The sequence below is a fragment of the Salvia miltiorrhiza genome, chromosome 3 (genome assembly GCF_028751815.1).
Source record: "Salvia miltiorrhiza cultivar Shanhuang (shh) chromosome 3, IMPLAD_Smil_shh, whole genome shotgun sequence".
Lineage (NCBI taxonomy): Eukaryota > Viridiplantae > Streptophyta > Magnoliopsida > Lamiales > Lamiaceae > Salvia > Salvia miltiorrhiza.
Window position 1 is genome coordinate 11030988 of NC_080389.1, and position 26998 is coordinate 11057985.

The 26998-nt window shown below is 37.8% G+C and overlaps 1 protein-coding gene and 3 long non-coding RNA genes across 5 annotated transcripts; 1 reads left to right on the plus strand and 3 right to left on the minus strand.

Annotated features, from left to right (window-relative positions):
• Positions 1–744: 744 nt before the first annotated feature.
• Positions 745–25923, plus strand: LOC131017515 (probable disease resistance RPP8-like protein 2). Of its 2 annotated transcripts, none has more exons than XM_057946270.1 (3): positions 745–830; positions 23057–23921; positions 24015–25923. In XM_057946270.1, exons 2-3 carry the CDS (start codon positions 23087–23089, stop codon positions 25748–25750), a joined length of 2571 nt encoding a protein of 856 aa, XP_057802253.1. In that variant the 5' UTR covers positions 745–830; positions 23057–23086; the 3' UTR covers positions 25751–25923. The 2 variants fall into 2 exon arrangements, with proteins under 2 accessions (XP_057802253.1, XP_057802255.1); XM_057946272.1 differs by having other exon boundaries at positions 23057–23816.
• On the minus strand, positions 6590–8887 carry LOC131017645 (uncharacterized). The gene is made up of 2 exons (XR_009099734.1): positions 7147–8887; positions 6590–7053 (listed from the first exon to the last, which is right to left on the minus strand). It is a non-coding gene; the product is annotated as an uncharacterized LOC131017645 (long non-coding RNA).
• Positions 13002–15301, minus strand: LOC131017636 (uncharacterized). The gene is made up of 2 exons (XR_009099722.1): positions 13559–15301; positions 13002–13465 (listed from the first exon to the last, which is right to left on the minus strand). It is a non-coding gene; the product is annotated as an uncharacterized LOC131017636 (long non-coding RNA).
• On the minus strand, positions 19417–21715 carry LOC131017637 (uncharacterized). The gene is made up of 2 exons (XR_009099723.1): positions 19973–21715; positions 19417–19880 (listed from the first exon to the last, which is right to left on the minus strand). It is a non-coding gene; the product is annotated as an uncharacterized LOC131017637 (long non-coding RNA).
• Positions 25924–26998: the final 1075 nt, after the last annotated feature.

Genomic DNA, 26998 nt, shown 5'->3' on the forward strand with positions numbered 1-26998 from the left:
CATAGCTGACCATATGCTCAAATGCGTTGCTGCTTAGGGCCCAAACTTTTTGGGATCTAGACCCAATTTATTTTTTGTGAAAATTACAGATTTCACCTGAACTTTCAATTAAGGTAAAAAACACACAAATTTATACTCACTTCGTCCGTCAATTCATGTCCTACCTTCCTTTTTGGTCTGTGACATCCGTCCACCAATTCATGTCCTACCCATTTTTAGTAATTATTTATACATTTTTTAATTGGTGGGTCCTAATAAACAATACATTTTTTCTCCACTCAACTAATAAACAATACATTTTTCCTAAAACTCGTGTTTCCTCCCCTAGATCATGAATTAGTGAACGGATGGATCAGAGTATTTTAGTTATGATTTTCACCTGAGTTTTACAACCAAAGTAAATGCACCCTAAGTAATCTTTTCACATGTAGCATTTCCTAATCAAGTTACCAAGTTGGACAGCCATTGCTTGCTAAGATTCAATATTTAAGAAAGTAAAAGAAAAAATAATATGTTTTGGTCCTAAGATCGATATTTACTTGTTTCTTACAATCAGAAACAATTAGTCAACATCTTGTTTCTTGAGAAAAGCATGCAGGATGCATGTGGGGTGAACGTGGAAACGTGCACCCTGGAGTAATAAATTTATTATAATAATATATAGAAAGATTTCAACTGTCTAAGCCACCAACTACTGCTTTTATATTTTCCATTGTAACAGAAGACTTTTGGAATCCTATTTCAGAAAAACGAAAGCAGAGAAGCTAAGGAAAATGGAGGATTGATTCGGAAAGTAGATCAAGTCGAGTAAGAAGAAGAATCGCGAAAAGGTTTTTTCTTCTTTTTCTTTAATTATATTAGAAAATTTTAATTTTTTGAAATCTTTCACTTTAATTAGGAAATTTTGTCAAACCCAGGTCGTTTTTGGATTTAATGTTTAGGTTTATGATTTTATTAGATTTTGTTATTATAATTTTGAAATCTAAGATATTATAAATACATAAACTGTAGTGTTAATAAATTAATTAATTTCATGAATAGAGAATTCACTTTTATGTGTCAACTAGTATTGCACCAGCGCATCGCGCTGCAAACGTTTTTATACATTAATTTGGCAATCTTTTGTGTGGAGTTATGCATTCATTTTTGGCCTACATACCTAATTCTTTCAAAATAATTAAGAGCTTCTATGACTCAATTCAAAGATTTATTACATGTGTAATGCATTAAGTGAATATGAATAGCTAGGAGTTTCCGAAATGTTAAGTATAGAAGACCATTGCTACCTTGTAGATCCACCAAATTATAAGAATATGACATGGCATTAGCTAGGACTAAGACTTCGTAAAAATATGCACGACACTGGTTGAGAAGAAGACATTTATGGAGAATTTTGATAGACTATTGAGGGTTGACTTAATAGATAAAAATAGACATTTATTAAGATGAATTCAAACTTTGCGATGTTTGAAGGTTCTTGATAATTTCTAAAGTGTAAGATAATCTGCTTGATTCTTATCCAATTGAAAGAGGGGTTGGAGAAATCCTAATAATGAGGATAAAAATTATCAATCATGTATATTTTAATCATGAAAAGTAAACGCCTCTTTAACTATATATTATGCTTATTATTTACATAATTTAATTTTTAAGGTAGATTAATATTAGTTCATTATCTTGTGACTTCATTAAATATATTCAAGATAACCATGACAAAAAATCCACATTGTTGTTGTTGTTGTGGTTCAAATGGTTCATGTCATGAAGAAAGATTTATTCCAAATATATCCGGGTTAAAAGGGTAGCAAAAAGGTCTTAGAGATGGACTAAAAGTAGGAATAATAGAAAAGTAAAAAAATATTATTCTTTTACTAGATGTTGAGAAAAGCTTCAAATGAGATTGTTCTTTTACATTTAGGGTGCGTTTACTTTGGTGGAAGGAGAAAATAAATATATTTTCAGCATTTACCCATCATTTTCACATGTTTATTATGAAAGAAAATTTTCTTCGGGCAGGGTGAAATATTTTCTCCGTATCTCATTTTCACGCATTTTCTCTCCAATGTTGGATAATGTTATCTTTAGGTAGTGGTGTAAAATATTTTTCAATATTTTCATCTCTAGTAAATATATAATAAAAAGGAAGGAAAAAATATTTTTCTCATATTTTCTTATCCATCATGTTTTCAATAAAAAAAATTTACAATGAAAATAAACGCACTCTTATTGAACAAAACAATTTTTTTAAAAAAATAAGTTAGAAAAAGAAGAGACTTGGTGATCACTATTTTATTAGTAACAAAAATTACAACTATAACAATGTAATTATAGCAATAAACAACAAGTATAGTATCGTATCCACGAGAACTGATCAATGAAATTACTCTAAATAATCCTAATGAAAACTCTAACAATATTCAGATAGCCACACAAAAATGATGGAGAAAAACTAAATCTCAACAAAGCATATAAAAATCAAATAGAAATTCTATTAATTAAACGACTGATTCTATGGATGTAATTTAATTAATAAAATTCACACACTCAACTTATTAATCCTAATTACCAATTTAATCCAGTTTAATTACTACCAGATTCAGGAATGTATGATACTCATTCCGTCCCACTCTAATAGTCGTGTTTTCCTTTTCGGGACGTTCCCACTAGAATATTCATGTTTCTATTTTTGATAATGATTTTACACTACAAACAATATGGTCTCACACACTTTTACACTGAAAAAGCAAGTTTTTTAATCTCCGTTCCAAAAAGAAACAAGACTATTCTACTGCGATGAAAGGAGTATAAATTTTAATGTTCGTACAATTTCATCTTGAGGAATAGGTCAATTTACGATACTTATGATTTGACATGTCATATGAGAATAGATGATATTGTGTGTTTAAAAATATATAATGCAAAACACAAAAGCATTTTGGTTTGAATATGAGACTCAGTCAAGAGCTTTAACAATTGGTGCAAATCTTCCCATCCATACCAGTATCTACATCTTTGTCCAATATACTCTATGGGCAATTTTGATTGAAGTATTAAGCAAAATGATTATTTAGAGGTATTGCCAAAAGAAAAAAGTGACTTTGCTACTCTCTTAAAAATTCAAAGTATGAGTAACATATAGTTAACTCTGATTTTGTATTACATGTAACTATAGAAATTATAGCAATTAGTTTATGATTTAGAAATATTTAATAGTGGGGCTATATAAGATGGGAGCAAAACAACTTTTTTGCCTCATAATTAGGAAAATATAATATGTGCATTTTTTTCCTATAAACTTATTTAATCCTATTAATTAATATTCCCTCCGTCTCACAAGACTGTGCATTATTTTTGGTGGCACGAGTTTTAATAAAATGTTAATTGGGTGTATTGCGAGTTGAAAAAGTGATTTACTTTATTATAAAATAAGAGTATGAAATAATGAGTTAGTGGTGGGGTAGTGTCCAAAAAAGAAAAATGCACACTCTTGTGGGACGTCTCAAAATTGAAATAAGGGCACACTCTTATGGGATGGAGGGAGTATATTTCATAATATTCCCCACGTCCCAGCTTTTAGTATCCATTTGAGAGTAACACAGGTTTTAATAAAGTGGTTGAATACTTGAATGTATTGTAAGTGGAATAAGAGTCACTTTTTATGTAAGTGGTGGACGTCGTATACCACCAAATAATTCTTGCAATTCTACCAAGAATTTAAATGAGTATAGTAATAAGCAGGGTCGAACCATAGAGAACGGAGTAATGACTTCAATTTCACAGAGATCTAATTCGGTGTAGCCACCACGCCTTAAATTGAGAGATAATACTAATCAACTACGAAAACAAATAAATTAACAAAAATTGCAAATAGAAATTAATTAAAGAAAGGTAACTCGGCTCGAATAAATCCATATTAATTTAATAACTCTGATCATCGACGCAATGATAAATTAATCCATATCAACCAACCAGTTATAAGATATCGTGAACGCAAAGGACGTACCACAATTCCTACTTACTTTGTCGATAGACAGCTGTAGACGCCAGACCTGCCTATTTCCCTTATTAAAATATAACCTATGTGTAAACGTCAAACCTAGATTTAATATTAATAGCATTAAGATGAAGGAACCCGGTTTAGACAAATTACCCAAGAACACAAGTAATAATTCGTGTACCAATTTATTCCTACTACGAACATGGTAGCTTTATCACTAATCAGTCATATTCCAACAATTACGGATTGGAGGAACCAATTGACTTTAATCTAATTAAATCTAAGTTGATCAGGCTTAAATTAAATCAGAATTGACTTTAAACACAAGGAATAAATCGAAATCAATATGAACCAATTTTATGAACAATTAGATCTCACAGATATTAAATCAGTATTTTAATATTATCGTCGAATTAAGAATTTAGCTACTCATAATTAAACTAGATACAATAAAATAAATAAAGACAAACATAAAACCAAGTAAATAAATTGCAGTTGAAATTAAAGAAGTCACCACAATTAAGAACTAAAAAGTGTCGCCTGCCAAGGTTTCGAATTCCAGCCGCAACTCCAAGCGAAAAACAAAACCAAATAAACTCCTAATCTAAGAAAATAAAACGTGTCTGTCTCCAAAAGAAATTTAAGCCCTAATATATCTACTAATCATGCGGCAGTCTCCCAACTAAAACAAACTTTAAGGGATTAAAATCCCTAGTACCCGTCCCTGCCACACATGGGCTAATAGGCCCCTTCACCAAAATTAGGCCCAAAAATATAAACAAGAGTTTTAAAACTTAGGGTTATTAGCCTGTAAATACACGAACTTTTTATATTTTCTGAAATTTAACATGACTTTTATTTTTAGCCCACAAATACACGAACTTAACATTTTTTCTGATTTTTGACATCTACAAAAAAAAATTCTAAAATACTATTAACGTGAAGGCCAGTATACCATGTCATTCACTCTCTAATCCAAATAATGAATCAAATTACTCTATTCAAGTGCATATTTCGTAGTTCACGTCATGTATTCCGGCCTCCATCTCCACAATAAATAGAGTTTTTTAATGTCGATGTCAAAATTCAGAAAAAATGTTAAGTTCGTGTATTTGTGGGCTAAAAATAAAAATCATGTTAAATTTCAGAAAATATAAAAAGTTCGTGTATTTACAGGCTAATAACCCTAAAACTTAATACAATCCAGAATAAATAGCTCCAAGCCCAACTCTCATGCATCTTCAATTCAAAGCTAAAACTTCTCCAAAATCTCGTTTTCACGCTTTCCATGCATCCAACTTCCTCTAATCACAAACCATGCAAATCCTCCACAAAATAACACCAAACTTGTGCTATATCAATCAAAACTCACGGCAAACAACTAGAATCTAGACAACTAAAATACACACATCAGTGAGTGTTAAAATAAAAGAAAAGAAAAAGGAAAGATAGTTCTTTCCTTCTTCGTATGTAGATTAGATTAATTTTAGAATTCATGTGTTCATGATGTTATCACTTATACCGAAAAATAAATTCACATGATTATGGTGTTGTTATATAGAGTTAGATTTTTGAAATCTTTGGCTTGGGTAAATTCTATTGATCAATCGAAAATCATTTTCTTCTATACTAATAATTTATCAATTTGTTGGGATAATTTGTTATTTCCTAGCTAGCTACTTGTAGTAGCCCGCTCTTTTAATTATGATTAAAACTAGTAAATGCAATTTTTATAAATGAATCCAGTTTATGGTCCTGATTTTTTTTTTCAGAAACGGAGTTATTATTTTAGCTTTATACTTTTATAAAGTATGAGAAAAACGCGACGAGGATTATTGAGTCATTCAATAATTTATTATTCAGTTTAATAACTGACTTAGCAAAGTCAAGTTATTAATTTATATGCGATAGAAATATTATTTCTATTATTTACTAGAAGTCGAGGAATTATTCCGACTGCAACGCAGATTAAATCTACGGATTTAATTTAAGTTATATTATAGTTTATCAAGTTAGCAGGCAAGGAAAAAGATATCAAGCAGATACAGAAATGCGATGATTTAAAATCGAAGCCAGTATTTATTTACAGTTCACAGACTACAGTCTAGTTCTCAGCTTGGGGAAAATCGTCTAGTATACCACAAAGGTTGTGGACTCTACGTGGCCACTTAATACCACTCACTAAAGTATTGACACAAAATCAAAATAAAATCTGCATAGTAAAAAAAAAATAGGTGATCATTCCACCATACCCTATGCCTGCACCATTTTTCAAACCATGAAGTAACACCACCAACTTTTGTTTTTTTTCTCCACTACATTTTTTTCCACTAACCTAACTTTTGTTTTTCTCCACTACATTTTTCCCCACTAATCTTTGCTCCCTCAGCCACCCACCACCATTATCACCTTCACCATTTCCTCACTCTTCACTCACGGCTCATCCAATTTCCAAGTTCAAAAATTCAAGTTTCCTTCACTGATGTCCAAGTTGTCGAATTCAGCAGGAAGGAAGGTGAGTAATTAGTTTTAAACCACCATTAATTTTTCCCAAAATTTCATTTTACATCCTCACCATTTCTGCAGAGTTCCTGCAACAAATTGTCCTACTCCAATTAATTTACTCCACCGCAGAAACAAATTCAGCAGTAAGTCACCAAACACTATATCAAAGTACAGCAATACATACATATGCACACACATGTATTTACTATATGTTTTCTAGCTTTTACATGTACAATCAATTGTTGTAGAAGAAAAACGAAAAATGAACAGAATTGAAACTCTAATTGCTTCTATGTGTAAACTGGAATTTGGGGGGGATGAGTCTCCTGTTCTTGTGTGTCCGAGTCAGGGGAGGGAGTGAGACAGCTCGGTGGCTGCCGGCGGTCGACGGACGGCGGCGAAGCCGTGGTGGTTGTCGATCTGCCAAGGAGGGAAATGAGAGGAAAATTTCGGTTTTTAATCTAAAAAGGGAAGGAAATGAAAGGGAAGAAAAGAACAGAGGGAAGAGAACTTATCTTTTTCCGGCGACGCGGCGGCGGGTGGCTTCCGATCTGCCAAAGAGGAAGAGATTAGATTATAAAAAAAAAAAAAAAAGGAAAAGGAGAAAAAGAGAACAAATGAAGGGAGAAGAAGCTAAGGCTTACCTGCTGTCCATGGCGACGGCGGCTCCATGAGAGACGGCTAGACGAGCAGGCGGCGACCTCAACTCCCGGCGAACAGCAGCAGCTCCAGGCGGCGATCTCAACTCCGGCGAGCTCCGACGGCGGTGACTTCGAGAGAGAGAGAGACGAATAGATCTTGAGAGAGGAAGAGAGAAGAGAGGTGGGCGTCTGTTTGAGGGAGAGGCGGTGGTCGGTTTTGCTGCTGCGGCCGCTGACTTATGTTGTAGGGAAACGATGGAGAAGAAGATGGAGCGAGGGAGAGGGGCCGATCGTCGGCTCTTCACGGAGAAGGGCGCGGTGACTGTATAATGTTTCCGCTGGGTTCGGTGGAGTGAAGGAGGTGGGCGGCCGTGATTGAGGTAAAGGAGAGAGGGTTGTCGGGGCGGCGGCGTGGCCGGCGACGCCTACCGCCGGAGGAGAGAAGAGGGCGAGGGGGGGTGCCTTGCTGTGTGCGTGTGTTTGTTTTGTGTGTGTCTCTGAATGTGTGTGTGCGCGTGTGATTAAGAGAGAGAGGAGAAAGGTAATAGGGTTTGGGTTTTGGGCCTGGATTGTTGGGCTTTGGCTATTGGGCCGAAAATGTAGAAGGAATGAGTGAATGAGTTAAGTTGTTGGGCCGGTTTTTATTTATATTGTTGGGCCTCTGATTTTTTAGAATGGGCTTAATTTTATTTCTTTTGCTTGGGCTTTTCCCTTTTAATTTTCGGGCTTGAATTTTAATGTCTTGGGCTTCACATCTAAATTCGAATTGGGCCTTTATCTATATTATTTGGGCTGAATTATTTGAGCTTGGGTTTGTTTTATTCTAAAGGAATTGAGCTTCCAATTTAATCGATTGGGCTTTCACAAATAAATTCGAATTGGGCCAGTCTTTATTTAAATGGACATTCACATTATTTCTATTGGGCTTGAATTATTTTAAAGATTGGGCTGATGCTTATTTTACGATGGGCTATTATTCTAATCTCATTTATATTTTGTTGGGCCATTACATTGGGCCGGGTTATTTCTTTATTTTGGGCCGAGTCTTGGGCCGATTTTTAATAAGTGATGGGCCGATTTTTAAATGGAATTTGGGACTCTTCATTTATTTTAATTGGGCCTTTATCTTTTAAAATATTGGGCTTGTGTTTAAATGGTATTGGACTTTGGCTATGAGCCGATTTTATTAAAGTCTTTGGGACGATTTTATTAAAGTCTTTGGGCCCTGATTTAAATTGAAACATTGGACTTATGTTTTTTTTAAAGAAATGGACTACCTTATTATTTAACTGGGCTGCAGTTCAAAGAAAAATGGATACTTATTAATTAGACTATTTAATTAGTTTAATTAATTATTTTTCTCAAAGGATGATTTACATAATAATAATATTGTATTATTATTATGTGCATATTTTAAGTAAATTACTTATTATATGCTAAGCATGACATGAAATTGCATTTTTACTTGCAATAAAAGTATTTAATTGGTTTTAATTATAAATCCAATTATTAAAGAAAGACGAGTAAGAATATTGTTGGTGTTCTTAACTCAAGTGAAATGTTTTCAATTAATTATTAAATTTTGAAAAGCCCGATAATTTTTACGAGATCACACCTCGATTAAAGCCGAATTAGTTCTTTATTTTCGATCGAGTACCAATGCGAGATCTATTTTACAATTAGAATATTTCGATGGGAAATGAAGAATCACAGCTCTATTCGACCGCGTTGGACGGAAGTTAGTTAAATCTATTAACGAGGATAAATAGTAGGATGCCCCAAATATCGTTCAGAAGATTAGTTCATGCATACCAGATTCATGCATAATAGTTAAATTACGCTTTCTCATTAATTGAGAATTTTCCTCGAGCCAATGTCTTATTTTATATTCTCGTGATTAAGGTCAAGAGCGAGAGTAAGAACTATTCAAGGAGTCACAGTACCTTAGCAAAACTTTGCTATCAGGTGGGCAATTTCTTACGCGTAAATAAAATGTTATGCAAGTGTTATGCTTTAAAAATGCAAATTGGATCTTCAAGTGTGTTATGCTTTATTACGCCTAATTGAGTTAAGCTTTATTATGCTTCACGCTAAATGATTTACGCTATGCTGTTTATGCTACTTACGCCTTATGTGATTTACGCTTGATTACGCTTATTTACGCTTGAATGCTTTACGCTGATAAGTTTATGCTTATGTTTGATGCTTGCGTCTGTTGGGGGAGGCCTCCCTCAACAGTACGATGCCGTGTCCGCTGAGGAGGGCCTTCCTCACGGCGCGATGCCCGTGTCCGCTGAGAGAGGCCTCTCTCGCGGCGCGATGCCAGTATGCCAGTATGCCAGTGTTACAGCGTCTATTGGGGGAGGCCTCCCTCAATAGTACGATGCCGTGACCGCTGAGGGAGGCCCCCTTCACGGCGCGATGCCCGTGTTCGTTGGGGAAGGCCTTCTCCACGACACGATGCTTGTTTATGATTGTTGATGATGAAGAATGCGCTCATGTTATTTATGAATTTGGAAATGTTTAATGAGCAAAGGATATGAAAGAAACTCATGCCTCTTATGCGATATTGTGAAATTGTTAATGATGTTATGTTATATGCTTGGCAACTGCCCACTAAGTACTCTTGTACTTAGCCCTTCGATATTTATGTTTGTGCAGGTTGAGCTGTGATGGGCGATGAAGTGTTGTTGCTGAGTGGAGTTTTTGTCGAACTTAAAGTAGGCTCAGAAAGGATACATGTCTTCATACATGTATCTCAGTTATGCATTCCGCTGTAAACACTGATTATTTCAGTTACGCCTTCCGTTGCAAACTCTGATAATGTTTTAGCCAAGCCCCTAACGATGCCTTTTTCCTTTTAAGGAATATAATGCGTATACAAGTTCTTTGAGTACCCTTTTTATGCGAACTATGCCTTTTTTCCTTTTTAAGGAATATTTCACACGTATTCAAGCTCTTTGAGTATTCTTTTATGCACCCCTTTCTAAACCCGCTTCGTAATTTCCCTTCCCCAGTCATGGTTTCCCGACTTAATTATCCCTAATTAAGGCCGGTCGTGACAGAGTGGTATCAGAGCAGTTCGTTTGCTCTGAGCCTAAGAGTTTATTTAAGCCAAACTTAGAATGGATCACTAAAGTGTCTAGATTTCAATCGACAAAGCTCAGCACTTCATCGCATCACACTCAACGAAGCAGAATGGTAAGCTATTCCAAGTTTTGAGTTAATGTTTACAAAAAGTGAGAACTATCGTAATAACAAAGTGAGTAACTGTCAATAGCTTTGTTATGTTGTTATTGAATGAAATGATTTACGCAAGTGCGATTAAGTATGCTTATGGAATAAATCCCTATGAACATAGAGCTATTAAGTTATGAGATCACCACTACGACAGAACATAGAAGCAAACGTAGAAGAACTTCGACTGTATCTTTTGGTGGCTATAGTGAAAGAAGCAAGATAAGTGATGCGTATAGAATAATTTTTAAGCTCGTGATTTTATAGCCGCTATAAATCTCCATGACTTATACCTAAGTATCCAGTTTAGATGATGATATATTATATGCTTAAGAATTGATATGACTCATGGAAATGAGATGCTAAGGACCCTTAAAGCTTACTACATCAATGTTGTCATTGGAGTTATGACTTGTTTACAAGTTAGAATAAGTTAACCTGTACAAGAATTCTTTTGAGGTTTGTATTAGATTATGCTAGAGTGTACTAATTGGCACATATTTGATACCAGAATGCCGCCTAAGAGAGGACGCCCTGTGAGAAACAATAACAATCGCAGAAACCGTAACGCTGTACCCGAAGAACCACAAGATGCTCGAGGACATAACCCATCCCCTCCGCCTCCGACTAGGAGAGTCGAAGAACTCTTTTTAAGGCAAAACCCACCTACGTTTGACGGAACGAGTGAACCGGCTGAAGCTGAGATTTGGGTGCGTGCAATGGAACACATTTTCAACTTTCTACGTTGTAATGATGAGGAGCGCCTATCTTGCGTCTCTTTCCAACTAACAGGATCAGCTGACTTCTGGTGGGAAGCACGTCGAAAAATTCTGACACCAGAACAATGGGCAAGTTATACTTGGGAAGATTTTAAGACAGGATTATATGATAAATATATTCCGAAAAGCTATAGGAAGAAGAAAGAAGCTGAGTTCTACGAGTTAAAGCAAGGAAAGAAATCGGTGGTTGAATACGACAAGGAATTCTGCAACCTGTCTAGGTTTGCTCCACAACAAGTAGACACAGATGAGAAGATGGCAGAGAAATTTTGTGTCGGTCTGCGACACGAAATTAAGATGACTTTAGCAAGCCACAGAGGACTCTCATACACGGAGTCTCTGAACAGGGCACTTGACATTGAAGCTGCAATGCCGTCAGACAAGTCAGCCCCACCGTTTATCTCGATGCCAAACGACTTACCGGCAGCCTCGCATACTCTCAAAGGGAAGCGCAAGTGGGACAACAATGAAGACAATATCAATCCGATTAATAAGCGAGTATGGCAAGAAAATGAACAGGCCGAACAGTTTATTCAACCAAGGTACGAGGCACAGACTAACCTCGAGCCAACTGGGGATAGCCAAGGTCAGAGAGGAATTTCACCTTGCCCAAATTGCGGTAAAATGCATAGGAGTGTTTGTCGAGCTGGGACTAACGGTTGTTACAATTGTGGTCAAAAGGGTCACTACTCCACGCAATGCCCCAACAGACAACAAGGTTCAGCAATTGGGAACACCCACACCCCCTTGCCAGCAATACGCGGACACTTGTGAAATCAGCCTCAATCACATCAGTGAAAATCTTATGGAGACACCGCAGACAAGAAAAGCTACGTGGGAGCTTGAAAACAAGATGAAGGAAAAATACCCCGAACTGTTTTAGCAGAGATATGCAAATTTCGGGACGAAATTTTTGTTAAGAGGGGTAGTATGTAGTAGCCCGCTCTTTTAATTATGATTAAAACTAGTAAATGCAATTTTTATAAATGAATCCAGTTTATGGTCCTGATTTTTTTTTTCAGAAACGGAGTTATTATTTTAGCTTTATACTTTTATAAAGTATGAGAAAAACGCGACGAGGATTATTGAGTCATTCAATAATTTATTATTCAGTTTAATAACTGACTTAGCAAAGTCAAGTTATTAATTTATATGCGATAGAAATATTATTTCTATTATTTACTAGAAGTCGAGGAATTATTCCGACTGCAACGCAGATTAAATCTACGGATTTAATTTAAGTTATATTATAGTTTATCAAGTTAGCAGGCAAGGAAAAAGATATCAAGCAGATACAGAAATGCGATGATTTAAAATCGAAGCCAGTATTTATTTACAGTTCACAGACTACAGTCTAGTTCTCAGCTTGGGGAAAATCGTCTAGTATACCACAAAGGTTGTGGACTCTACGTGGCCACTTAATACCACTCACTAAAGTATTGACACAAAATCAAAATAAAATCTGCATAGTAAAAAAAAAATAGGTGATCATTCCACCATACCCTATGCCTGCACCATTTTTCAAACCATGAAGTAACACCACCAACTTTTGTTTTTTTTCTCCACTACATTTTTTCCCACTAACCTAACTTTTGTTTTTCTCCACTACATTTTTCCCCACTAATCTTTGCTCCCTCAGCCACCCACCACCATTATCACCTTCACCATTTCCTCACTCTTCACTCACGGCTCATCCAATTTCCAAGTTCAAAAATTCAAGTTTCCTTCACTGATGTCCAAGTTGTCGAATTCAGCAGGAAGGAAGGTGAGTAATTAGTTTTAAACCACCATTAATTTTTCCCAAAATTTCATTTTACATCCTCACCATTTCTGCAGAGTTCCTGCAACAAATTGTCCTACTCCAATTAATTTACTCCACCGCAGAAACAAATTCAGCAGTAAGTCACCAAACACTATATCAAAGTACAGCAATACATACATATGCACACACATGTATTTACTATATGTTTTCTAGCTTTTACATGTACAATCAATTGTTGTAGAAGAAAAACGAAAAATGAACAGAATTGAAACTCTAATTGCTTCTATGTGTAAACTGGAATTTGGGGGGGATGAGTCTCCTGTTCTTGTGTGTCCGAGTCAGGGGAGGGAGTGAGACAGCTCGGTGGCTGCCGGCGGTCGACGGACGGCGGCGAAGCCGTGGTGGTTGTCGATCTGCCAAGGAGGGAAATGAGAGGAAAATTTCGGTTTTTAATCTAAAAAGGGAAGGAAATGAAAGGGAAGAAAAGAACAGAGGGAAGAGAACTTATCTTTTTCCGGCGACGCGGCGGCGGGTGGCTTCCGATCTGCCAAAGAGGAAGAGATTAGATTATAAAAAAAAAAAAAAAAGGAAAAGGAGAAAAAGAGAACAAATGAAGGGAGAAGAAGCTAAGGCTTACCTGCTGTCCATGGCGACGGCGGCTCCATGAGAGACGGCTAGACGAGCAGGCGGCGACCTCAACTCCCGGCGAACAGCAGCAGCTCCAGGCGGCGATCTCAACTCCGGCGAGCTCCGACGGCGGTGACTTCGAGAGAGAGAGAGAGACGAATAGATCTTGAGAGAGGAAGAGAGAAGAGAGGTGGGCGTCTGTTTGAGGGAGAGGCGGTGGTCGGTTTTGCTGCTGCGGCCGCTGACTTATGTTGTAGGGAAACGATGGAGAAGAAGATGGAGCGAGGGAGAGGGGCCGATCGTCGGCTCTTCACGGAGAAGGGCGCGGTGACTGTATAATGTTTCCGCTGGGTTCGGTGGAGTGAAGGAGGTGGGCGGCCGTGATTGAGGTAAAGGAGAGAGGGTTGTCGGGGCGGCGGCGTGGCCGGCGACGCCTACCGCCGGAGGAGAGAAGAGGGCGAGGGGGGGTGCCTTGCTGTGTGCGTGTGTTTGTTTTGTGTGTGTCTCTGAATGTGTGTGTGCGCGTGTGATTAAGAGAGAGAGGAGAAAGGTAATAGGGTTTGGGTTTTGGGCCTGGATTGTTGGGCTTTGGCTATTGGGCCGAAAATGTAGAAGGAATGAGTGAATGAGTTAAGTTGTTGGGCCGGTTTTTATTTATATTGTTGGGCCTCTGATTTTTTAGAATGGGCTTAATTTTATTTCTTTTGCTTGGGCTTTTCCCTTTTAATTTTCGGGCTTGAATTTTAATGTCTTGGGCTTCACATCTAAATTCGAATTGGGCCTTTATCTATATTATTTGGGCTGAATTATTTGAGCTTGGGTTTGTTTTATTCTAAAGGAATTGAGCTTCCAATTTAATCGATTGGGCTTTCACAAATAAATTCGAATTGGGCCAGTCTTTATTTAAATGGACATTCACATTATTTCTATTGGGCTTGAATTATTTTAAAGATTGGGCTGATGCTTATTTTACGATGGGCTATTATTCTAATCTCATTTATATTTTGTTGGGCCATTACATTGGGCCGGGTTATTTCTTTATTTTGGGCCGAGTCTTGGGCCGATTTTTAATAAGTGATGGGCCGATTTTTAAATGGAATTTGGGACTCTTCATTTATTTTAATTGGGCCTTTATCTTTTAAAATATTGGGCTTGTGTTTAAATGGTATTGGACTTTGGCTATGAGCCGATTTTATTAAAGTCTTTGGGACGATTTTATTAAAGTCTTTGGGCCCTGATTTAAATTGAAACATTGGACTTATGTTTTTTTTAAAGAAATGGACTACCTTATTATTTAACTGGGCTGCAGTTCAAAGAAAAATGGATACTTATTAATTAGACTATTTAATTAGTTTAATTAATTATTTTTCTCAAAGGATGATTTACATAATAATAATATTGTATTATTATTATGTGCATATTTTAAGTAAATTACTTATTATATGCTAAGCATGACATGAAATTGCATTTTTACTTGCAATAAAAGTATTTAATTGGTTTTAATTATAAATCCAATTATTAAAGAAAGACGAGTAAGAATATTGTTGGTGTTCTTAACTCAAGTGAAATGTTTTCAATTAATTATTAAATTTTGAAAAGCCCGATAATTTTTACGAGATCACACCTCGATTAAAGCCGAATTAGTTCTTTATTTTCGATCGAGTACCAATGCGAGATCTATTTTACAATTAGAATATTTCGATGGGAAATGAAGAATCACAGCTCTATTCGACCGCGTTGGACGGAAGTTAGTTAAATCTATTAACGAGGATAAATAGTAGGATGCCCCAAATATCGTTCAGAAGATTAGTTCATGCATACCAGATTCATGCATAATAGTTAAATTACGCTTTCTCATTAATTGAGAATTTTCCTCGAGCCAATGTCTTATTTTATATTCTCGTGATTAAGGTCAAGAGCGAGAGTAAGAACTATTCAAGGAGTCACAGTACCTTAGCAAAACTTTGCTATCAGGTGGGCAATTTCTTACGCGTAAATAAAATGTTATGCAAGTGTTATGCTTTAAAAATGCAAATTGGATCTTCAAGTGTGTTATGCTTTATTACGCCTAATTGAGTTAAGCTTTATTATGCTTCACGCTAAATGATTTACGCTATGCTGTTTATGCTACTTACGCCTTATGTGATTTACGCTTGATTACGCTTATTTACGCTTGAATGCTTTACGCTGATAAGTTTATGCTTATGTTTGATGCTTGCGTCTGTTGGGGGAGGCCTCCCTCAACAGTACGATGCCGTGTCCGCTGAGGAGGGCCTTCCTCACGGCGCGATGCCCGTGTCCGCTGAGAGAGGCCTCTCTCGCGGCGCGATGCCAGTATGCCAGTATGCCAGTGTTACAGCGTCTATTGGGGGAGGCCTCCCTCAATAGTACGATGCCGTGACCGCTGAGGGAGGCCCCCTTCACGGCGCGATGCCCGTGTTCGTTGGGGAAGGCCTTCTCCACGACACGATGCTTGTTTATGATTGTTGATGATGAAGAATGCGCTCATGTTATTTATGAATTTGGAAATGTTTAATGAGCAAAGGATATGAAAGAAACTCATGCCTCTTATGCGATATTGTGAAATTGTTAATGATGTTATGTTATATGCTTGGCAACTGCCCACTAAGTACTCTTGTACTTAGCCCTTCGATATTTATGTTTGTGCAGGTTGAGCTGTGATGGGCGATGAAGTGTTGTTGCTGAGTGGAGTTTTTGTCGAACTTAAAGTAGGCTCAGAAAGGATACATGTCTTCATACATGTATCTCAGTTATGCATTCCGCTGTAAACACTGATTATTTCAGTTACGCCTTCCGTTGCAAACTCTGATAATGTTTTAGCCAAGCCCCTAACGATGCCTTTTTCCTTTTAAGGAATATAATGCGTATACAAGTTCTTTGAGTACCCTTTTTATGCGAACTATGCCTTTTTTCCTTTTTAAGGAATATTTCACACGTATTCAAGCTCTTTGAGTATTCTTTTATGCACCCCTTTCTAAACCCGCTTCGTAATTTCCCTTCCCCAGTCATGGTTTCCCGACTTAATTATCCCTAATTAAGGCCGGTCGTGACAGAGTGGTATCAGAGCAGTTCGTTTGCTCTGAGCCTAAGAGTTTATTTAAGCCAAACTTAGAATGGATCACTAAAGTGTCTAGATTTCAATCGACAAAGCTCAGCACTTCATCGCATCACACTCAACGAAGCAGAATGGTAAGCTATTCCAAGTTTTGAGTTAATGTTTACAAAAAGTGAGAACTATCGTAATAACAAAGTGAGTAACTGTCAATAGCTTTGTTATGTTGTTATTGAATGAAATGATTTACGCAAGTGCGATTAAGTATGCTTATGGAATAAATCCCTATGAACATAGAGCTATTAAGTTATGAGATCACCACTACGACAGAACATAGAAGCAAACGTAGAAGAACTTCGACTGTATCTTTTGGTGGCTATAGTGAAAGAAGCAAGATAAGTGATGCGTATAGAATAATTTTTAAGCTCGTGATTTTATAGCCGCTATAAATCTCCATGACTTATACCTAAGTATCCAGTTTAGATGATGATATATTATATGCTTAAGAATTGATATGACTCATGGAAATGAGATGCTAAGGACCCTTAAAGCTTACTACATCAATGTTGTCATTGGAGTTATGACTTGTTTACAAGTTAGAATAAGTTAACCTGTACAAGAATTCTTTTGAGGTTTGTATTAGATTATGCTAGAGTGTACTAATTGGCACATATTTGATACCAGAATGCCGCCTAAGAGAGGACGCCCTGTGAGAAACAATAACAATCGCAGAAACCGTAACGCTGTACCCGAAGAACCACAAGATGCTCGAGGACATAACCCATCCCCTCCGCCTCCGACTAGGAGAGTCGAAGAACTCTTTTTAAGGCAAAACCCACCTACGTTTGACGGAACGAGTGAACCGGCTGAAGCTGAGATTTGGGTGCGTGCAATGGAACACATTTTCAACTTTCTACGTTGTAATGATGAGGAGCGCCTATCTTGCGTCTCTTTCCAACTAACAGGATCAGCTGACTTCTGGTGGGAAGCACGTCGAAAAATTCTGACACCAGAACAATGGGCAAGTTATACTTGGGAAGATTTTAAGACAGGATTATATGATAAATATATTCCGAAAAGCTATAGGAAGAAGAAAGAAGCTGAGTTCTACGAGTTAAAGCAAGGAAAGAAATCGGTGGTTGAATACGACAAGGAATTCTGCAACCTGTCTAGGTTTGCTCCACAACAAGTAGACACAGATGAGAAGATGGCAGAGAAATTTTGTGTCGGTCTGCGACACGAAATTAAGATGACTTTAGCAAGCCACAGAGGACTCTCATACACGGAGTCTCTGAACAGGGCACTTGACATTGAAGCTGCAATGCCGTCAGACAAGTCAGCCCCACCGTTTATCTCGATGCCAAACGACTTACCGGCAGCCTCGCATACTCTCAAAGGGAAGCGCAAGTGGGACAACAATGAAGACAATATCAATCCGATTAATAAGCGAGTATGGCAAGAAAATGAACAGGCCGAACAGTTTATTCAACCAAGGTACGAGGCACAGACTAACCTCGAGCCAACTGGGGATAGCCAAGGTCAGAGAGGAATTTCACCTTGCCCAAATTGCGGTAAAATGCATAGGAGTGTTTGTCGAGCTGGGACTAACGGTTGTTACAATTGTGGTCAAAAGGGTCACTACTCCACGCAATGCCCCAACAGACAACAAGGTTCAGCAATTGGGAACACCCACACCCCCTTGCCAGCAATACGCGGACACTTGTGAAATCAGCCTCAATCACATCAGTGAAAATCTTATGGAGACACCGCAGACAAGAAAAGCTACGTGGGAGCTTGAAAACAAGATGAAGGAAAAATACCCCGAACTGTTTTAGCAGAGATATGCAAATTTCGGGACGAAATTTTTGTTAAGAGGGGTAGTATGTAGTAGCCCGCTCTTTTAATTATGATTAAAACTAGTAAATGCAATTTTTATAAATGAATCCAGTTTATGGTCCTGATTTTTTTTTTTCAGAAACGGAGTTATTATTTTAGCTTTATACTTTTATAAAGTATGAGAAAAACGCGACGAGGATTATTGAGTCATTCAATAATTTATTATTCAGTTTAATAACTGACTTAGCAAAGTCAAGTTATTAATTTATATGCGATAGAAATATTATTTCTATTATTTACTAGAAGTCGAGGAATTATTCCGACTGCAACGCAGATTAAATCTACGGATTTAATTTAAGTTATATTATAGTTTATCAAGTTAGCAGGCAAGGAAAAAGATATCAAGCAGATACAGAAATGCGATGATTTAAAATCGAAGCCAGTATTTATTTACAGTTCACAGACTACAGTCTAGTTCTCAGCTTGGGGAAAATCGTCTAGTATACCACAAAGGTTGTGGACTCTACGTGGCCACTTAATACCACTCACTAAAGTATTGACACAAAATCAAAATAAAATCTGCATAGTAAAAAAAAAATAGGTGATCATTCCACCATACCCTATGCCTGCACCATTTTTCAAACCATGAAGTAACACCACCAACTTTTGTTTTTTTTCTCCACTACATTTTTTCCCACTAACCTAACTTTTGTTTTTCTCCACTACATTTTTCCCCACTAATCTTTGCTCCCTCAGCCACCCACCACCATTATCACCTTCACCATTTCCTCACTCTTCACTCACGGCTCATCCAATTTCCAAGTTCAAAAATTCAAGTTTCCTTCACTGATGTCCAAGTTGTCGAATTCAGCAGGAAGGAAGGTGAGTAATTAGTTTTAAACCACCATTAATTTTTCCCAAAATTTCATTTTACATCCTCACCATTTCTGCAGAGTTCCTGCAACAAATTGTCCTACTCCAATTAATTTACTCCACCGCAGAAACAAATTCAGCAGTAAGTCACCAAACACTATATCAAAGTACAGCAATACATACATATGCACACACATGTATTTACTATATGTTTTCTAGCTTTTACATGTACAATCAATTGTTGTAGAAGAAAAACGAAAAATGAACAGAATTGAAACTCTAATTGCTTCTATGTGTAAACTGGAATTTGGGGGGGATGAGTCTCCTGTTCTTGTGTGTCCGAGTCAGGGGAGGGAGTGAGACAGCTCGGTGGCTGCCGGCGGTCGACGGACGGCGGCGAAGCCGTGGTGGTTGTCGATCTGCCAAGGAGGGAAATGAGAGGAAAATTTCGGTTTTTAATCTAAAAAGGGAAGGAAATGAAAGGGAAGAAAAGAACAGAGGGAAGAGAACTTATCTTTTTCCGGCGACGCGGCGGCGGGTGGCTTCCGATCTGCCAAAGAGGAAGAGATTAGATTATAAAAAAAAAAAAAAAGGAAAAGGAGAAAAAGAGAACAAATGAAGGGAGAAGAAGCTAAGGCTTACCTGCTGTCCATGGCGACGGCGGCTCCATGAGAGACGGCTAGACGAGCAGGCGGCGACCTCAACTCCCGGCGAACAGCAGCAGCTCCAGGCGGCGATCTCAACTCCGGCGAGCTCCGACGGCGGTGACTTCGAGAGAGAGAGAGAGACGAATAGATCTTGAGAGAGGAAGAGAGAAGAGAGGTGGGCGTCTGTTTGAGGGAGAGGCGGTGGTCGGTTTTGCTGCTGCGGCCGCTGACTTATGTTGTAGGGAAACGATGGAGAAGAAGATGGAGCGAGGGAGAGGGGCCGATCGTCGGCTCTTCACGGAGAAGGGCGCGGTGACTGTATAATGTTTCCGCTGGGTTCGGTGGAGTGAAGGAGGTGGGCGGCCGTGATTGAGGTAAAGGAGAGAGGGTTGTCGGGGCGGCGGCGTGGCCGGCGACGCCTACCGCCGGAGGAGAGAAGAGGGCGAGGGGGGGTGCCTTGCTGTGTGCGTGTGTTTGTTTTGTGTGTGTCTCTGAATGTGTGTGTGCGCGTGTGATTAAGAGAGAGAGGAGAAAGGTAATAGGGTTTGGGTTTTGGGCCTGGATTGTTGGGCTTTGGCTATTGGGCCGAAAATGTAGAAGGAATGAGTGAATGAGTTAAGTTGTTGGGCCGGTTTTTATTTATATTGTTGGGCCTCTGATTTTTTAGAATGGGCTTAATTTTATTTCTTTTGCTTGGGCTTTTCCCTTTTAATTTTCGGGCTTGAATTTTAATGTCTTGGGCTTCACATCTAAATTCGAATTGGGCCTTTATCTATATTATTTGGGCTGAATTATTTGAGCTTGGGTTTGTTTTATTCTAAAGGAATTGAGCTTCCAATTTAATCGATTGGGCTTTCACAAATAAATTCGAATTGGGCCAGTCTTTATTTAAATGGACATTCACATTATTTCTATTGGGCTTGAATTATTTTAAAGATTGGGCTGATGCTTATTTTACGATGGGCTATTATTCTAATCTCATTTATATTTTGTTGGGCCATTACATTGGGCCGGGTTATTTCTTTATTTTGGGCCGAGTCTTGGGCCGATTTTTAATAAGTGATGGGCCGATTTTTAAATGGAATTTGGGACTCTTCATTTATTTTAATTGGGCCTTTATCTTTTAAAATATTGGGCTTGTGTTTAAATGGTATTGGACTTTGGCTATGAGCCGATTTTATTAAAGTCTTTGGGACGATTTTATTAAAGTCTTTGGGCCCTGATTTAAATTGAAACATTGGACTTATGTTTTTTTTAAAGAAATGGACTACCTTATTATTTAACTGGGCTGCAGTTCAAAGAAAAATGGATACTTATTAATTAGACTATTTAATTAGTTTAATTAATTATTTTTCTCAAAGGATGATTTACATAATAATAATATTGTATTATTATTATGTGCATATTTTAAGTAAATTACTTATTATATGCTAAGCATGACATGAAATTGCATTTTTACTTGCAATAAAAGTATTTAATTGGTTTTAATTATAAATCCAATTATTAAAGAAAGACGAGTAAGAATATTGTTGGTGTTCTTAACTCAAGTGAAATGTTTTCAATTAATTATTAAATTTTGAAAAGCCCGATAATTTTTACGAGATCACACCTCGATTAAAGCCGAATTAGTTCTTTATTTTCGATCGAGTACCAATGCGAGATCTATTTTACAATTAGAATATTTCGATGGGAAATGAAGAATCACAGCTCTATTCGACCGCGTTGGACGGAAGTTAGTTAAATCTATTAACGAGGATAAATAGTAGGATGCCCCAAATATCGTTCAGAAGATTAGTTCATGCATACCAGATTCATGCATAATAGTTAAATTACGCTTTCTCATTAATTGAGAATTTTCCTCGAGCCAATGTCTTATTTTATATTCTCGTGATTAAGGTCAAGAGCGAGAGTAAGAACTATTCAAGGAGTCACAGTACCTTAGCAAAACTTTGCTATCAGGTGGGCAATTTCTTACGCGTAAATAAAATGCTATGCAAGTGTTATGCTTTAAAAATGCAAATTGGATCTTCAAGTGTGTTATGCTTTATTACGCCTAATTGAGTTAAGCTTTATTATGCTTCACGCTAAATGATTTACGCTATGCTGTTTATGCTACTTACGCCTTATGTGATTTACGCTTGATTACGCTTATTTACGCTTGAATGCTTTACGCTGATAAGTTTATGCTTATGTTTGATGCTTGCGTCTGTTGGGGGAGGCCTCCCTCAACAGTACGATGCCGTGTCCGCTGAGGAGGGCCTTCCTCACGGCGCGATGCCCGTGTCCGCTGAGAGAGGCCTCTCTCGCGGCGCGATGCCAGTATGCCAGTATGCCAGTGTTACAGCGTCTATTGGGGGAGGCCTCCCTCAATAGTACGATGCCGTGACCGCTGAGGGAGGCCCCCTTCACGGCGCGATGCCCGTGTTCGTTGGGGAAGGCCTTCTCCACGACACGATGCTTGTTTATGATTGTTGATGATGAAGAATGCGCTCATGTTATTTATGAATTTGGAAATGTTTAATGAGCAAAGGATATGAAAGAAACTCATGCCTCTTATGCGATATTGTGAAATTGTTAATGATGTTATGTTATATGCTTGGCAACTGCCCACTAAGTACTCTTGTACTTAGCCCTTCGATATTTATGTTTGTGCAGGTTGAGCTGTGATGGGCGATGAAGTGTTGTTGCTGAGTGGAGTTTTTGTCGAACTTAAAGTAGGCTCAGAAAGGATACATGTCTTCATACATGTATCTCAGTTATGCATTCCGCTGTAAACACTGATTATTTCAGTTACGCCTTCCGTTGCAAACTCTGATAATGTTTTAGCCAAGCCCCTAACGATGCCTTTTTCCTTTTAAGGAATATAATGCGTATACAAGTTCTTTGAGTACCCTTTTTATGCGAACTATGCCTTTTTTCCTTTTTAAGGAATATTTCACACGTATTCAAGCTCTTTGAGTATTCTTTTATGCACCCCTTTCTAAACCCGCTTCGTAATTTCCCTTCCCCAGTCATGGTTTCCCGACTTAATTATCCCTAATTAAGGCCGGTCGTGACACTACTAATGCTGTTAAATTAGCCATTAGGGCAGTTTGGTGGGAGCTCCAACATGTCGGAGGCCCTCCTCTTATCGCTGATACAGAAACTAGAGGACAAACCAAATGAGGATGAAACAGATGAGGATGGGACAGATGAGGATGGGGATGAAACAGATGAGGATGTGGATGAAACTATTTTAGTATTTCTCAATGAGCAAATAGAAAATATTATTAAAGAGATTAGAGAGATTGTGGATATTGTGAGGGATAAGAAGTTGGAAGAGGGTAGAACCCTAAATTTTTTGGTATGTGACCTTGTGGGCATGGCTGACGATGCCCTTCGCATTTTCCGATTTGGCAAAAGCATTGGTAGTTGTTACAAAGACGACTATGAGTCCATCCATAGATGGATCGGAGAGATCAAGAAGCAGATGCTGAAACTGGGAGATGATGAGTCCAACATGAGATCATCAGAAAATGTTGAAGATGATGTAGATGTGGTGGGCTTCGAGGAAGATCTGGAAATGCTGGTGCTCGGAAGTATTGTTGGTGGGGAACTATGGCTGAAGAATGTTCTTATCATAGGGATGGCTGGCATTGGAAAGACAACTCTTGCTAGAGAGATATTCAACCACCCAACCGTCAAAGAGCAATTTGAGCGTCGTGCTTGGGTTTCTAATTCTACTTACTTCACTCTTAAAGAGCTACTTATCAAACTCATACAACAAGTAGCAGTAGAAGATCCTGAGAATCTCCATACATCTTCCTCATTGGAGGATATGGACAACCGGAGTCTCCGAGGTATGCTTTGGCGACTCCTGCATGAAACGCAATATCTTATAGTTCTCGATGACGTGCCAAAACAAATGAACTTGAAGTCTTTCTGGGATGATCTTCCACACGAATGTATGTATATATGATCGTTTTCCTGTTTATGATCTAGTCGTGCTGCGCTAACTTCTGACTGTTCTTTTTTGTATTGGTCTTATATGTAAGCAGGGAGGGGAAGTAGATTGCTGGTCACAAGTCACACGAAGCATATGGACCTACATGTAGACAAAGAAGATTTTCATAAGATGAAAGCTTTGGAATCTAAAAAGAGCTGGCAATTGTTTTTGAAAACAATAAACCATGGCAATAAATTGACGGGTGACCACAAATTCCCAATGGACTTGGAGCATATGGGAAAACAAATGCTGAGAAAATGTGGTGGTCTGCCATTAGCTATAAAAGAGGTGGGAAAGCAGTTAGCGGAAAAGAAAGTCTCGGGGGAGAGTGAATGGGAAGAACTTCTTGTATCAGTTGATTTTGGTTCAACATTGAAGTTATTGGAACCATTTTATCAAAAATTGGATCCGAAGTTGGATCCATGTTTCATGTGTATGTCCTTTTTCAAGGAGAATACAACTTTGAGGGCAGAAAAATTGAAACAGATTTGGAATGCAGTAGGAGTAGTGGATTATGAAAAAAATTGTAAACCATATTTAGATGGTTTAGTTAATGAATCTGTTATTGATGTCAAGGAAAAGAGCACGGAGTATGCCATGAATGTTGTGCTACACATGCTATCCATTCAAAAAGCAGAGGAGAAACTTGGTTTTGAGATCCTAAGGAACAATGGAAATAATCGACCCTGTGAGAGTCCTCGTTATCATCGTGTTATCATTTGTAGCAGAGACAAATTCAACTACTCCACGGATCAAGATAAACATCTTGTTTCTCTCTTCTTCCATGGAGGTGGCTTCTTCGACACTAGTCCGTGTTATTGGAAGAGCTTTGAACAACGACTTAGGATACTAGATTTGGAAGATTTTGGGTTGAAGTTTTTACCTGAAACTATCGGCAAATTGATGGAATTAAGATACTTGGGATTGAGAAACAATTACTTACAAGAGCTCCCAGACTCGTTGGGGTGTTTGGAAAAGCTTGAGGTTCTTGACATAGCTCAAAACTTTATGGTGGAGGTGCCAGATATTATATGGAAAATGAGTAAGCTTCACCACCTCTACTTGTTCGATGTTATTTCCCGAAATCCTTTGAAGATAGAAGCCCTACAGTATCTGGAGACCTTAACCTACGTCTCGGTTGATAATTGGACATATGAGCTCTCGCGCTTAAGAATGTTGGCTCGCCTTCACAAATTGGGCATAGAAGAATTTGATGGAAACTCGGATGTAAGCAAGCTCTTTGTATCATTGGCTGTGTTGGAGGGTCTTGACCACCTAATCTTAAGAGGGTATCGTTTCAGAAGCATGCCTTGTTTGGATGAGCTTGCTATTCTACAGAGGCTCAAAACACTCAAATTGGATGGACTCCTTGCCAGGTTACCAAATAATCTCCCTCTAAATATTGAATCATTGACGTTGGTTAATAGCTGTCTTGATGAAGACCCCATGCCACTACTAGAGAAGTTACCCAAGCTAGAGTACCTCAAATTGCTTAATGCATACACTGGTCAAGAAATGGTTATCTTGCACCACGGCTTCCCTCGTCTTAAAGTCCTGTGCCTCAAAGAGTTGTGGAATCTGAGAAATATACAATGTGGAAAAGATGCAATGTATTGGCTCATGAAATTAGAAATCTATGATTGTCCATATCTGGATATCCTCCCCGAAGCGATTGAGAGGATGAACATGCTGAAGGAGTTAAAGATGGTGACAACCAAAAACATTGCAGCAAAGATCATGAATTCAGACTTGATCTCCGAAATAGTTTTGGTGAATATCAATCCATGAGCTAGCTAGCACATTTGTCTGCATTATTGTTACGTACGTTTTGCTTGTTGGCATTAATTTGAAAAGTTTCTACCTAGATTTTCCCCTTGGTGGTTCATGTGTTTGTGATGACGTTTAGTTGTGCGACAATTGTGGTTTCTTGATATCTTGTTTGTACTATGTTTGTCCCTCGATGTTGGAATATATTACTCAATTTACTGCACACAATATATATAATTCTCGTCCCTTAGGCGTTTGGTTTGAGTGATAAGGTATGATTGATAAAATAATCCACTTTAATCAAGTGTTTAATTTGGTTTGCATGATAAAAACCCGTGATTGATAATTTGGCCCGCATCTAGTTACATAAATGAGTAATTGTTTATCACCCCAAAGTTAGGTGGATTAATTAATCACCCATTCAATCCTATCACTCTTATCAATCTTATCTATCTCATCCATCAAACCAAACACGAGTATTCATAAATTTACTTGGTGAGCGATATCGATTTCGAAGCCACATATATTGAAAGCCCACCGCACTGGAAGTACTTAGAGGCATTTACTTTTATGAAGGATTTCTCCAATTCTATCCTTCGAATATGAGAGAAAAGTTTAAGCAAATTTAATTTAAATTTTTTTTGGGGGGGGGGGGCTGAATTTGTCGAACTATCCTCCTAGGAGTGAATCTAGGATTTATATTTAGGGGGGCTGAATTTGTCGAACTATGGCGTCTGAACATATTTACACGGGATTTGGGGGCGGGAGCCCTCGAGCCAATTTTTTTTAAACATTCTGTACAGTTCATTTTTTTGAAAGCATATAAAGACCTACTTCTATAATTATTTTTTAAAAAAATTGTTTCAACTTCTAAAAAGAATGAATTAATATTCATTATTAATAATTCATAATTTTACTTTAACATGAGGATTGACTCAAATTCAACATTACAAATTAACTAACAAAAGAAAATAGGATAAATATAACAAATCAATGTAAAATGTAAAGCAATTAACAATGGATACTATAGTTATTAAAATTTTGTATTATACTATATCTATTTATTTATTTATTTATTAAAAAAAACTCAAAAATTTGGAAGGGGCTTCAGGCCCCCCTAGATCCACCAGTGCTCCCTCCGTCCACAAAAGAACGTCTTATTTTTCCTTTTTGGGACATCCACAAAAGAAATTCCGACTTATTTTTGGACTATACTCCACCAGTTATATATAAACTAGAAATTTCACACCGCGTAGGACGCGGTGTTTC